Source organism: Salvia splendens, chromosome 15 (assembly GCF_004379255.2).
Source record: "Salvia splendens isolate huo1 chromosome 15, SspV2, whole genome shotgun sequence".
NCBI classification, from domain to species: Eukaryota; Viridiplantae; Streptophyta; class Magnoliopsida; order Lamiales; family Lamiaceae; genus Salvia; species Salvia splendens.
Window position 1 is genome coordinate 19,571,549 of NC_056046.1, and position 15,063 is coordinate 19,586,611.

Genomic DNA, 15,063 nt, shown 5'->3' on the forward strand with positions numbered 1-15,063 from the left:
ATTCAAACTCAATGGGCTCAGTAATTGCTAACCCAATCCATTCTTACAAGGCCCAATATCATTAATTGTTGCTTTGTTTTATAAACTAATCAACCCCTTTCTAAATTTTAAGTTTTTTCATAGAAATCAATTTCATAATAGGTGATTTTTAACTTCAATTTTTATATATAAAAAAATTATGAATTAAACTTTTCACAAGAAAAAAATATTGGGATTCGTGGTTCTACCAACTGCTATATACTAGAGGTGAAAACAATATTGGACGTCACCATATTTTACATATGAGTATATGCATCATTATCATTGTGTACAAATTAGCGATCCAAAATGAAATATAGGCTGTCATATTGCAATTAATAATATTTTTTGGTCATTTAGTTGAATGCTCTATCCTACTTAGTTCATTGTATATCTAATATATGAGACAAATCACATTTCTTGATCAAACAAAATAGAAATTAAGGTGATTAATTCCGACTTATATTACAAAACTGGATTTGGGTCAAGGTTAAACACTAATTCAGAGCTACCGTAACGCCAAATCTTTTCAATCTTGACTTATAAATTGTCCAATTTTGGAAATATCACCTTTTATATAAGGCTTCATAACCATGAAGCAAAAAATCAAACAAACAAGCTCGACTGAAATCAAAATCAAAATCAAAATCAAAATCAAAATCAAAATCAAAATCAAAATCATGGCTTATCAATCACGAATTTCACTAGCATTACTTGTTATTTCCATGTGCCTATGTTTCTCACTCTCTCGTGCCGGGGAAATAGCCATCTATTGGGGCCAAAATGGGAATGAGGGCACGTTAGCTCAAACTTGTGCATCCGAAAATTACAAATTTGTCAATTTAGCATTTCTTGCAACATTTGGCAATGGTCAAACCCCGGTAATCAATCTCGCCGGCCACTGCGATCCCACTGCCGGTGGCTGCACCGGCCTCAGTTCCGACATCAAGTCATGTCAAGATAAAGGGGTCAAAGTCCTTCTCTCGATAGGCGGAGCGGCTGGTAGCTACTACCTGGCATCCGCTCAGGATGCTAGGCAAGTAGCCACCTACTTGTGGAACAACTTTCTAGGTGGGAGTTCGTCCACTCGACCACTAGGAGACGCGGTTTTAGATGGTATTGACTTTGACATTGAGGGAGGGACCAATCAACATTGGGATGACTTGGCGCGATACCTCTCTGCTTATAGCAAGAAGGGAAAGAAAGTGCACTTGAGTGCTGCCCCTCAGTGCCCTTTCCCAGATGCTTGGATCGGGGAGGCCCTTCAGACGGGCCTTTTTGACTATGTTTGGGTACAATTTTACAACAATCCGCCATGCCAGTATTCTTCTGGTATGACGAATCTTGAGGCGGCATGGAAGCAGTGGACCTCGATTAAGGCCTCTCAGATCTTCCTTGGCTTGCCGGCTTCGTCTTCTGCTGCTGGCAGCGGATTTATCCCGGCAAACGATCTTACTTCACAGGTGCTTCCAGCGATAAAGGGTTCGACCAAGTATGGAGGGGTGATGTTATGGGATAAGTACCATGATGATCAGAGTGGATATAGTTCTTCCATTAAGAACAATGTTTGAATATATTGTTTGAGTATTGATTTGTGTTGTAGTGTATGTTATGTGTTTGGTTGTGTATGACTTTTATGGTTTATTTCATTGTGAACTTATTTGTATGCTTGTCATTTGTGAATATAAACTTTGTGTTTGAATATTAACTCTTTTATTTTCTTTTTTAAGTTACTATTATAGAAATTTATGATAATTTGATAATCAATAAAACATGGACTAAAAGCATGTTTTTATTAGACCTCACAACATCAATACTTAACTATAGGTATTCTGTACAATGTTGCAGTGATTAAAATTTAATTATGATAATAAATTCCCATCATTTTTAAACTTAAAATTCACTCTGAAGTTACTAACCAAATGCATATAATGGCAACTTATTTCTCTCCAAAATTTGAAATTATCATCACAATAGATTCTAAGCATGCAATATGGCTTCGTCGATGTGAAATCAGATCTTCAACTATCAATTTCTAACACTTTTCAAAAGAGTTTGCGGCAATAATATGAAGTAAAGTATTTAACTTTGATGTTCTTGATTCCAGACACACATAGAACATACGAAATGTCAATAAATATTCATTTTCACGTATATATTGAAAAAAAGTAATATAAAACTTGTTCTTAATTACCATAATTACTAGAATAGACAATTGAGATTTGGCCTCATTGCCAAATTGTTAAAGAAGTTGGGTATATATTTATGTAAATGGTGGATATTTTAGCATGTGAGTGCTTAGTTAAAAGACATCTTTGCCCTTTAGAACAAGAAAGATATCTAAGTATGTTCATGATAACAACAAAAAAAGAGGATGGTGAGTGCTTTTTCGTGTCAACTTGATTCGTTGGTCAATAAATTTGCATAAGGCTAGGAAGCTCACCATTTAGTATTATTATAGTATGATGAAAATATGATAGTTTATGTAATAATTTTATTCTGACTTTTAGACTCAATATGCATATATATGCTTTGAAAGTCAACATATTTACTCTTCATTTTAAATTAGTAAAGATATTTCTTTTGATATACTAAGAACTTGATGTTGAAAATTAAAGTAGAATATAAGACAAAAAAGAGTAAATAGGTGAGAGCAAAAAATTATTTTGATTGAGAGCCTAGATATTTCTAATATTAAATCTGTAATTTCAACATAATAATTTTTCATATATTTCATTATGACGACAGAGATTTTTTTCCCTATGATTTATATAAAATATCAAAAATTTAATGGATGTTATATATGTAAAAAAATAATTGTTCAACTTAGTAAAGTCTTCAACTCATTGTCGCCTCTTACGCTAACTACCTCTTACTCTAACTACTAGACTACAAGTGCACTCACTAATAAATAAATATGCATGCAACGAAGATTATCATATAAGCAACTCCCCAAAATTATTACTCCCCCTTTTTACAAAATAAGTATTTCAATTTGCTATTTTAAGACATTCATAATTTAAATTTATTTTTTTTTGTCATTTTAGATAGAAAATTCACACTCATTTATATCCTTTACTCACCTTCTACTATAAAATTAGTAATACCATACGAAAAATATGATAGTATATTTAATAATTTTATTCCGGTCTTTAAGGCTCAATTTGTTTTATGAAGTTTATTTAATAAGTAATTTTTATCAATTGAAAATAATAAATAAATTATGTAAATAGACACGTGGCATTTTTTTCTAGAAAATTTAGCAATGTATATGGTCTATTTTTTTTCCCAACATCAATAATTTAACCTTAATGAGCATAAATTCATTCTATTGGCCTCAAAGAACAATACAACCATGCACCTCCCTTCCCCAAATCCAAAAATTAGAGGAAAACAAATTGAAAAAAAAAATCATAAGCATTCCTCTGATTAATTTAAATGAGATTTCTTGCGAGTAGAGCCGTAGAGAGAGATGCGAGTCTTGATCTTGACAAGAGTTTCTATTGCATTTATAAGGGTATTCATTATTCAATATTGGCTTGTACAACTATATAAATTATCATACTAACTCTTAACCATTTGTTTCGATACCTAATTATCCTTCAACATTTTATTTGCATTCTTTTTTATTATCGGACATGCACACACGTACAACTAGATTACTTGAACTTCCGACCCATGACCTTTTTTGAATGATTGCTAATTGATAAATAATGAGTGTCAAAACGTCGTATAATACATACTCCTATTACGTAATGGGTTAATATATGGTTATCAAGGGTTCAATTGCTAACTCACCCCTTAACTGCTAACTACGACTAATTTAAGCCCATAGGATTTTCAGAGATTTAGTGGTCTATAAATTGCCATGTGTACTTTTCTTTTATTATTATTTAAATAAAATTAAAATAGATTAGAAGAAATTTAAATAGATTAGAAGAATGACAAAATTTAGGGTTTAAGATAAAATGTCAATATAATATATAAAAAATATCAACATGATTCCTTAAATATGTCAACACAATTTTGCATTGACATTGTATACATATTATATTGACATATTTTGATACCTACACTTATATTTGTCTAATACGTAAAATACGAAAATTTTAAAAAATTCAAATTTTGACATCGGAACATATGCAAGTGAGATCTCGTTAGAATACTTATAAAATTATCTTTAATTTGATACATTTTTTGTAAAAATAATATAATTGAGATAATTATAATCATTTAAAGTTTTGGAATATTTTTTAAAAGTTAGTTATAACTAAATTTTTGTTAATTGTCATTAATACCCCTAATTGATATTTTTCGTGCATCGTATTGATATTCATGGATAATGATCTTGTACCTTGATTTAGTTATCTAATGCCTATCATTTAATTGTAGTTAGCAATTTAAGAGGGAGTTAGCAATATAATACCCATGCGGTTATCAAACTATATATACTATTTATAACAAATTGATTACTAAATTTGTTTCAAATTAAGTGTATTAAACTTTATATTTTATATTATTTGAGAGTTTAATTAATTATTTTATTCAAAATAAAAATTAAATGCCACCTAATTTAGAAAGTTGAGTTTGGTGATTTATAACGTGACATGATCTAGTAGTAATAAATTAAGGTAATACATATCTAGTGGTCCTTGTTGGGTTTGGAGTCATTTGCACAACGGAAGACTTGTACAAAATAAATAAATCAGACATAGAATTTATTTGACAGTTTATGTGATTAATCTATTCACATGTTATTTTTTTTAAAGAAACTCATATATTAAGAAGGAGGAAATTACAAATAAACTTCTATATAAAGGAGGAAATAACAATTAATGTCAAACACATGAATTGCATGTTAAACACATAATTGCATGCTAGAACGCAAATAATTCACGCTCAAAGAATATAAATCCTAAAACATGAATTCTACGGTTTAGGGTTACCGATTTGATTCTCCGAAGAATCGTCGATGTTTGCGTCTTCTTCACGTGAAGATCTTCAACACTAGACCATGAATCTTTTGACTAGTTCCCGAACTGTATTTCGATATCAGGGTGGACTGGTCTTATCAAAATACTAGGACTTGAACAAAGAAGAGACAGAAATCCCACAGATTGGGGGAGAAGAAATCTGTGTCGCTCATTGTAGAGAGGGGGCGAATTCTGCAGTCAATTAATTGTCTCTCATTTATTCTCCTATTTATTAAGTTACAATCAATTGGCTTTTTCTAATTAAATTGAACCTCAATTTGATTAAGCTCTAATTGGAATATCATTATCATCTACTACATTAATAATATTGAATCACCTATCCAAATCCGAAATTACAAGTAATCAGGTTTTCCACTTTTAAAAGGTTATTTCTCGCGCTTAAGATATAAATGTCCATTAATCAATTAATGTATGCTATGGACTTAATTAATTAATATCTTATTTACTCCATGAGTGGACTCAGCAAGAAACGCTTATTTATTTAATCATGGAATAAAATTCCAACCGACCAGTTTCTGAATAATAAAACATTGTTTCGAGCTCCTCTTGATGACATTATCAAACCAGACTAACCAGACGCGCGATTCAACATACTAGCAATCCTAGCACCGCTAGAAATTAATTACCACAACCCAAGATATCAAGATTATTGGTTGCGAAAAACCCACACCAATTGATAAGTCGAAGTAATGCATAATTGATAATGTATGCTCAAAGCTAAATATATTGATTAAGAAATGATAGTTTATCAAGACCTAGTCTTTCAGTAGATAGCATAAAGACGTGTCTTGCTATTAGATCCATTCAGTTTTATACCATACCAATGTCATCTTATTTTAGTAAGACTTAGAAATATACAGGCTGACATTGCAACCTTTCGCGATAGGTAGTCAAAGCCTATTTGGGTTGTGAAATACTATTTTTCCTTTGTTTAGAACTGACTGTGTTTAGCTTAAAGTGAACGACGTCCATAACCAGTCTACTAAAACAAAGACTTGGACTTGTTTGCTTTTTATACATTTAAATTTTGGAAAAACATCTTATAAATGCACAAGAAAACACAATGTAATAATAATAATGATTCTATTTGTGCGAAATTGCTCGAATAATACTGAATCGGGTTAAAAGTGGATTGTAGAGTTTTTGTGTACATGCAATATTCTATTCATGCCCGAAACATGCTTTTCTGTATACCAAACCTAATAGTCCTTGTATTAATATAGTGTTATGTTTCAAGCGAAAATGAATCATGGAATATGATTCCTAACAACTTTATTTTCCCGTGTTTGGAAAAATTATCATGATTTTTTTACCTTTATATTTAATTTAAACACAAAATTAAAAATATTAAAAATAAACTTGTAATAAAATCCTAATAAATAATAATAATAATTATTATTATTATTATTATAAATTAATAATTTTAAAATTATAATACTCCTAATAATTTTTAATAAATAAATTAGTATATTTATTATTATAAGCATAATTTAAATTATTATAGTTTTCTTACTCAAGTTATTACTCCGTAGTTTATAAAATTATTATAACAAATGATACAATAATAACATAATAATTATTATTACAGTTATTTATTGGTATTATAACTGAATGTATACCATAATTTTAAAATAAGATTGTTATTAATTTAAAATAAAATAATAACATTAGTAATTATTATTATATTGATTCATAGTCTATATAGTTATAGTATATTATTTATTAAATTAGTACTATAATAATAATAATTAAATATAATTATACCTATAATTATAATTAAGTAGTATGATTCATAATTTTAAATTTTATTACTAAAATAAATTTATAATAACATAATAATAATAGTTGTATAAAAAAATTATATTCCATAAAAACTTATATGTAAAAATCCTAAAATTGTGAAAAAGAATACTTAGAAAAAGTTAGGAATGAAAATTGTAGTACTTCTTTTCTTGTTTTTAGATTTTAATTATTTTCTTTTTTTGATTAAAAATCAAAATAAATAATGAGTTCTAAATATTAAAGAATTAGATTACCTTTCTGGATAAAATCTAACAAATAAACATGATTTATATGTTAGATTTAAATAAAATTGCAATTTGGACTGGAGGACCCATTTCATAATTTAATTAATTAATTAAGCATGAGGACCTATTTCTAACACAAAAAGTCATACTAGAAATTCCAATATATTCAGTCGGCATATGAAGAAAATTCTAAAAGAAGCTTAATTATGTAGTACTTCCTCCGTCCCATAATGATTGTCTCACTTTGACAGACCACAGGTTTTAAGAAATGTAATTAAAAGTGAGTTGAAAAAGTTAGTGGAAGGTATGTCCTACTTTTATATTTTAGTTTTATAATAAAATGTGAGTAGAAGTGAGTTAGTGAAATATGAGGTCCACTACCAAAAAATGATAAAAAGTGAAATGGAACAAATTTTGTGGGATGACTCGAAATAGAAAAATTAGACAATATTTGTGGGACGGAGGGAGTAATAAAATGTCTACATTGCCACTATATATGCATATTAAATACTCTTTAAATGTGCAACCACCCAACTTAGATCTTTTCATCAACTACTTGGTACATGAGTATGGTTAAATGCTATTAATGAAAATACTAATTCATTATTATTAACAATAGGGTCCAGAGACTTTTTAGTCCATTATGCTATTGATCTTAGTAAAAAGTGCTTTAGATTAAGTTAATGCCATATAAAAAGGTAGTCTTAGTTATCTTGTACTATCAAAATAAGTCTAAGATAAAGAAGTTATATGGCTATATGCTTCTTGCAAATCTACTACTCCAGAATCAACCTCGATGTCCCTGCCGGTAAAATATGACTCTATGCTTCATTGCTACTATGCTTCATTCCCACTCCAGTTATTTTTGACCTTGGGTCATGTGGGCCCATTTGTCCCATAAACTTCATCAATCACCTTCATCAATTTATCCAATAGTTTCTTCAATTTTCCTAGCAGAAACTTCCTCACTTCCGCAACCGTATCATAGTGCTTGGTGGGCCCCCACTTGCTACCATAACTCAACCACGGCGGCTCCGCCACGGCCTCTGCCTCTCCCTCAGACGCCACCACCTTGTTGCTCCTCGCCCAATCATTCCTTATCCCGAACCCGTTCCAGAGCCCCTGCAGATACAGCCCCGTCTCATCGTTCCCAGCGTGCCCGTTCCTCGACGAATACCATGCAAACCTATTTCCGCTTTCAAAATGCAGTAGAGAAGCATCAACCCATTTCCCCCCGCTGTACTGATAGAAATACACCTTTTTAAGAATCCCATCCACGTTTCTCACTCTCAGCGTCACGTGCTCCCCGACTCTCCCTAGTCACACTCTTTTAATAAACCCTATTTTTGCAGTTGTGTGGCCGTTGAAAGGATAATACATCCACACCTGAATAGTGGCAGACAGAGATACAAATATTAGCAAAGTACTATTAATTTTATAATTTGATAAGGACTAACACATTTTTTAAAATATTTACTCACTACATTCACAACTAATTGACATGAGTTGACCACTAACACAGGTTTTAAGAAACGGCGTGAAAATTATGTGTAAAAAGTTAGTAGAATGTTATGTCTATTATCAATAGTAGTAAAGAAAGAATGAGACAATTAATCATGGATGTACGAAAAATGAAAGTTATGTTAATTAATCATGGACGAAGAGGGAATGAAGTTAAAAGCAAAAAATTTAATAGTAAAGGTCCTTAGTGGTTCCGCCCATGCACCTGAATATCTGTGAACATCATGTTCTCAACGCCCGGTTTAAAGTGGACGTACACCTCTGCACTCGCTATATGCCCGTAGCTAACCCCATCCCGGCCTCCCTGGTCAGCGGGGAGGTCCAGCCAGTACAAGCCAGCCGGATCACCTCCCTTAGGGAGGTTTGCGCCACCTGGCTCGATCCGGACTGGCCTTGACTCCTCCCCTTTCATATACAGCAAGGTGCCGTTGCTGAAAAACCAATCAACCGAAGAGGGGAGGTATTCTTCGTCGGGGTGGAGATAAAGATACGGAGCGTAGGCTCGGAACAAGTCTTCCATTTGGGTTTAGGTTAGCGGCGTGTTGATTGGAAGTGGATTGGAAGTTGCACTCCTCAATAATAGCAACACATATGTAAGAAGAAGCATCGACAATGCACCTTTCTTGGTAGAAGATGAAGAGCTGCAAAGAAATGAATCCTTTGACATGATCATCCTAATTCAAAAATTGTCTACGGTTATGTTTACTAATTGAAACTCTCTCTGGAAACTGTGTGCGCTTTTGTGTTTGGTCAAGCTTCTCAAACCCAGAGAATCCGCTAGATCATAAGGTCTAAGAACTCAGAGGATCCTGGAAGTCTCGGTCGTCGGACATACAAATTCCGCATTCAAAACCCTCAACCCCCTATACTATGAATTAGTACAGGGAAGTAGGGATCGATCCCACGAATACAGATGCGTAAGAATGCATTTAAAAGACTCTGGAAAGGGGGTTGGCTGCTGCCACACAATTTTAGGGTTGAGAAAATTATAACTAGGCTGGGGAATGAAAAATGGCTGATACTAGACCTAGGAAACAGAGAACATTATGCAAGCATGGAACATCATCTTAACTTCAATATCTCAACAAACTTCCTCGACCTAGCAAACCGCTACCTAATCTAGCTAAACAGGAATCAAACATGCAGTGGGGACCATTTCCCGAAAACAGTAAAGTACGGATGAAAAGCTGCAAATAACTAACTATGAATTTAACCAACAACGTTCTGCATTTCGTCACCTGATTCAAGCTCGAACATGGAGAAAACAGAGTAATAACCCAGATTCAAACAAAACATAATAATTCGGACGTCGGAAACTGGCGATTAATCAGAAACCGAACAGATCTACTTCTACTAGACGAAGTAAACAGAAACACAGAAACGAGTCATCAAATTCATGCAAAATCAACTAACTCTGTTTCAGATCCACACGTCGAACGCTTATTCCACTCCGGATCCAAGCAATCCGAACCCAACTACGATAAAAAACAACTCCATGAACTCCGATTTAACAAATCCAGTCCGATCAACAACAATCCAACCACGATTCAATTCCAATTCACCAGATCAAGTGCGAAAAGCATCCATTCAAGTAAACAACTCCAAACTCAGAATCAAACTTCATCAAAACTCAAAATCAACATCATCATGACAGAAAATAGAAATTTCATAGATAGATAAGCAAGGTTCAACAAATAACCAAAGTCGAGCTTCGAACAGCGAAGACTCGGTAGAATTCTGAACAGAAAAACGAAATGAAAGCGGATAAATTGTTTCTTCGCTCTACACGAGGACGGTGGTACACAATAGCCAACTGCAAATGAACCTAACCCCTATAGATTCCCGATCACCCCAAGTGTGTGTAGAAGTGTGTGAAAGTGAGCTCAAAGCCAAAAGTATATCCCCCAAAAATCCCCTCCAAAAAATAATATCCTCCATGTATGTTGCGTGCTCTCTCTTTTATAGACGTGGAGGCGATCTTCTAGAAGCTTTCTCTTGAATTCTCCGTTCTGCCCTCCAGCTAATGATCTCCTCCGTCTGGCAATTTTTCTTCATTCTGCTCACTTTCTCGCCAATTTCCTTCGCCAGGTGATTTTCTTCTTTCCTTCCTGGACCTGGCGATTTCTTCCACACACCTGGATAAAAAGATATATTAGACCCCGTAAATTGTTGAATTTAACCCCATAACTGATGCATGAAATTAGCCTTATCACTAATCAACCTCATTAACTCTAGTATTTATATCATTGACACTAAGAAGATGAGTTATGTATTTTCTATTAATTATAATGGCCCAAATTGTGTGATCATTTGAGATGAAAAAGATCTTGTTAACAGGGGAGAATTTATGATTAACAAATTTTCAGAAACTTTATATTTTCTAAAATATTTTAATTATAGTTTATGGCCCAAATTTGTGAAAGGCCGTGTGTTTATGTTATGACTCGACGGATTGGAATTCAAACTTTGATAAAGCGAAGGAAGGGATTTTACGGAATATATAAACTTTCCATGTTTTCTGACTTTCCCCCCAAATTTGTAGTACTTGTATTTTTTAATTTGAATATATGAATTCTGAGATTTTATAATTTTTCCTTCAACGGAAAATTCAAATCAAATAAAAGTTAATGTTGAATACATTTGACATATTACTGTCTACATGGAGAAATATTAATGTGACAAATTAATATGACATGGTAGTAGCGTGCAAATATACAAACTTTCAGCTTTTTCTTATTTTATTCTTTTAACTTTCTTTTTCAATTTAAATACATGAATTATGAAATTATATTTTTTCCCGGAGAACAAGTTTGAATCAAAAATAATATTTTTTTGACTCTAATTGTGCAATTTCTAAATTGTAATATTTAGTTTTTTAGATAATAATTTTTTTAAAATTATATTGTACTGTTTGTGGGTTTTGGCTTGATGAGAAGATGATTGGTCTGTTTCTTTGGTGGGGCTGCTTTTAGGTTGCTTTTTGCTTGTTTTGGATCCTTTTTCTGAGAGGTGGGGAGTTTCGATTTTTTGGTGAGTAGCCTTTTGGCTTATCTTTTGTAGCTCGTCGTTTTGTGGCCTGAGCGTTTGCTTATCATCCAAAAAAAATTTGGACTATTTGTTATATCTTGAAAAAGTTTAGAAAAAAAATCAAATTCATGTATTTAATTCAATAATAAAAGGTAGATAATTTATAGGTAAATAACCTCTTACTATTTTATTTTTTAAAATTCACACTATTGTTGTATTTTTTTTTAGTTCAAACCATTTTACATTTAACTCCAAAGTTATTCATTTTTATCCGTTCAATACAGACTACATCTTTGAGAATCCCAAATACATTATTTACGATTTTGAAACAGAGGCTTCATTAAGGAATTAACAAAGCACTGACATGGGTAGTGATAAAATGCAAACTTATATATTGTACAAACTCCAAACTTTTCAACACAGTGTTAACACAATATCAACACAGTGTAAAATTTCAAGATTTTGATGTCAACACAATATCAACACAACGTCAACCGTTGACATTGTGTTGACATATTTCGTTGCTGCTATTTTGTCATCTGATAATATTTTCTAACTGTTCAGATCATAGTAGAGTTTGTATAATATATAGAATTTGCGTTTGATCACATTCCGCAATGGCATGCAAATAATTGGTGATTTTGAGAGAGTTCCATTATGACTAATTTAAAAATAGGGAAATGATTTTTTGACATTATGGCATTGTCATAATAGGGTTTAAATAGGAATTTTACATTTTATTTTATTTTATTTTATTTATTAAATTTATGTTTTTTATATATACATTATTTCCCCTGCATACATAATTATCAATATATAAGAAGATTAATTAATATCATGACTTGATTATTGGATATATAAATGGAAACAGCGGGCACATACCTTTTAGATTTGACCCAAACCATTATCACTTCTCTTCGAAATTCAATTTACCATTTTATAAGAAAAAAGTTGATTCATTTCACCATTTTTCGATAATAATAATGAAAAATATTAAAACAAATACTCTCTCCGTCCCACAAGAATATTCACTCTTTCATTTTTAGTCCGTCCCATAAGAATATGCACTTTCTAACTTTAATAAATTTTGAAATATATACTTCATCCATTTCATAAAAATTGAAACGTTTGAGAGTGCACATTTTTTTTTGATCTCAGGTGTATCGAACCCGTCTTTAGCAGATTCCAACTAATCCTGCTCGATCAAGTTTGCGGATTAAGGCCGAATGTCTCCCAGCGGGTGGTGGGGCTTGACCCCGTGACCTCAAGGTCTCCACAGTTCCTTGCTGCCAACTGAACTGTGCTGCGACCCGTTGGTAGAGTGCACAAATTTTAATATTAACTTCGTCCAAAAAAATAGACTAATTTTACCATTTTTGGGTGTCCATCAAAATTAGATCAATTCTAAATATGGAAAGTTTTAAACAAATACTACTAACCCTACACTTCATTCTAAATGTGGTTCTCACGGTCGACTAACACTACTTTCACCACATATTCTCTCTATCCATGTTTCTACGGAGGTAGTACCTAGACCATGGTATTAGTAAAACTAGTAGAGATATATAAAAAAGTGATTGGAGTATTGTTAATGAAAAATAATAATGGATTTCTTATCAAATTTTGAGTTCATAAATTTTAGTTTAAATAATTACTAAAAAACAATTAGCTATATGAATTATTAAAAATTTGTAATCTGATTTTAATAAAATGTAAATAATCAGATTTAAAATATATATCCATAAAATTATTTTATAATTAAATTTTAATCTTTAATATTGATAAACTAGTTCTTTTATCAGTTTTTATTCACAATATTGTTTTATAAATAATTAGAGTTTTTAGCTCAAATTCACTATAACATGCAATAAATTGAAATTCGCTAATAGAAGTCACATTTCTTTTCGGCGTGATTTTAAGAAATGTTAAGAAAAGTGAGTGAGAAAAAGTTAGTAAAATATGAGTCCCACTTATATATATTACTCCCTCCGTCCCTAATAATTTGTCACCATTTGACCCGGCATGGGTTTTAAGAAATGTAATAAAAAGTGTGTTGAAAAAGTTAGTTGCATGTGGATCCTACTCTTATATATTAGTTTTATAATAAAATGTGAGTGAGAATGAGTTAGTAGAATGTGAGGTCCATTACCAAAATAGTAAAAGAGAAATGTGACAAATTTTGGGGACGGACAAAAATGGAAATAAATGACAAATTTTCAGAGACGGGAAGAATAGTTTTAAATGAAATGTGAGTAGAGTGTGTTAGTGGAATGTGAGACCTATATAATACTTATAGTAAAACAACCGGAACTCCTATTCACAGACGGACCAAAATGAAAAAAACGGGACTTTTATTTGCGGACAGATTGAGTATTATATAAGCAATAATTTATAATTGTAATAAGATTTTTTAATATATTAATAGTTAATTATCATATTTATTATGATAAGCATAATTTAAATTAGAAGGGTGACATTTTCTTAATAAGTTATTAGTTTATAACATTATAATAATAAATGATATAATAATCATATAATAATTATTATAATTATTTATTAATACTATAATTGTGTGTAATTCATAAATTTAAAATTTTATTAAAACTGTTTTGAATAGTTATTAATATTATAATAATAAAATTATATTTAAGTAGTATGATTCATAATTTTATATTATATTTAAAAAATAATTTAACTATAAAGTTGTAATATAATACTCTATAATAGTAATAGTTGTATAAAATAATTTATACTTCATTATATACTTAAATAGGTAAGAATCATATAACTGGGAAAAATAATACTTTCAAAAAGCTAGGATAAGAATCATGGAAAATCGTACTACTACTTTTTTTTTTATTTCCAGAATTCAGATTACTTTTTTTGGTTAAAAAAAACATACGACATGGATGTGATGAGGTTGTTCTCGAAATTAATTAAAAACAAAAAAGTCATACTACTAGAAAATCCAATATATTAAGTTGGCATATGAAGAAAATAGTCATAGGAAGTGATAAGGTTGTTCAACACAAAAAAGTCATACCGGAAATTCTAATATATATATTAAGTCGGCATATGAAGAAAATTCTAAGAAAAGAAGCTTAATTATATAGCAATAAAATATCTACATTACCACTATACATGCATATTAAATACTCTTTAAATATGCCACCACCCAACCACAATACGTTGTTTGTATATAAATAATATGAAATGACAAAAAAAATTCTAGATACTGTACTAAATTATAAAATGACCAAATATAAATTTCTTTAAAAAAAATACTATAGTAAGTACTTTATTAAATTATATAGTAATTATCTAATAATTAAATATAGTAATTTAATGATGTAGTGTGTTAATCAATACTACCATAAATAGTTTTAAATCTAAATCAATGATATTTTCAAACTAATACAGTTAGAAATATCGAATATTAAGTACTAACGATAGATTAGTCATAAAATTATATCCTC

General features: G+C 31.0%; 2 protein-coding genes across 2 annotated transcripts; one reads left to right on the top strand and one right to left on the bottom strand.

Moving 5' to 3' along the window:
* Nucleotides 1-698: 698 nt before the first annotated feature.
* LOC121768013 (acidic endochitinase-like) lies at nucleotides 699-1,589 on the top strand. The gene has a single exon (XM_042164355.1). The coding sequence runs from the start codon at nucleotides 699-701 to the stop codon at nucleotides 1,587-1,589; it is 891 nt and encodes a 296-aa protein (XP_042020289.1).
* Nucleotides 1,590-7,915: 6,326 nt separating this feature from the next.
* LOC121766828 lies at nucleotides 7,916-9,080 on the bottom strand. The gene is made up of 3 exons (XM_042163066.1): nucleotides 8,766-9,080; nucleotides 8,366-8,425; nucleotides 7,916-8,281 (listed from the first exon to the last, which is right to left on the bottom strand). Exons 1-3 carry the CDS (start codon nucleotides 9,078-9,080, stop codon nucleotides 7,916-7,918), a joined length of 741 nt encoding a protein of 246 aa, XP_042019000.1.
* Between the last annotated feature and the right edge of the window lie 5,983 nt (nucleotides 9,081-15,063).

What these genes read in the sequence shown, in the direction of transcription:
- LOC121768013 (XM_042164355.1), top strand. Translation starts at nt 699, where the DNA reads ATGGCTTATCAATCACGAATTTCACTAGCATTACTTGTTATTTCCATG.
- LOC121766828 (XM_042163066.1), bottom strand. Translation starts at nt 9,080, where the DNA reads ATGGAAGACTTGTTCCGAGCCTACGCTCCGTATCTTTATCTCCACCCC. An exon ending in TGATGTTCACAGATATTCAG is followed by an intron (nt 8,426 to 8,765) that starts GTGCATGGGCGG and finishes GCCACTATTCAG; the next exon opens with GTGTGGATGTATTATCCTTT. An exon ending in AAATAGGGTTTATTAAAAGA is followed by an intron (nt 8,282 to 8,365) that starts GTGTGACTAGGG and finishes TATTTCTATCAG; the next exon opens with TACAGCGGGGGGAAATGGGT.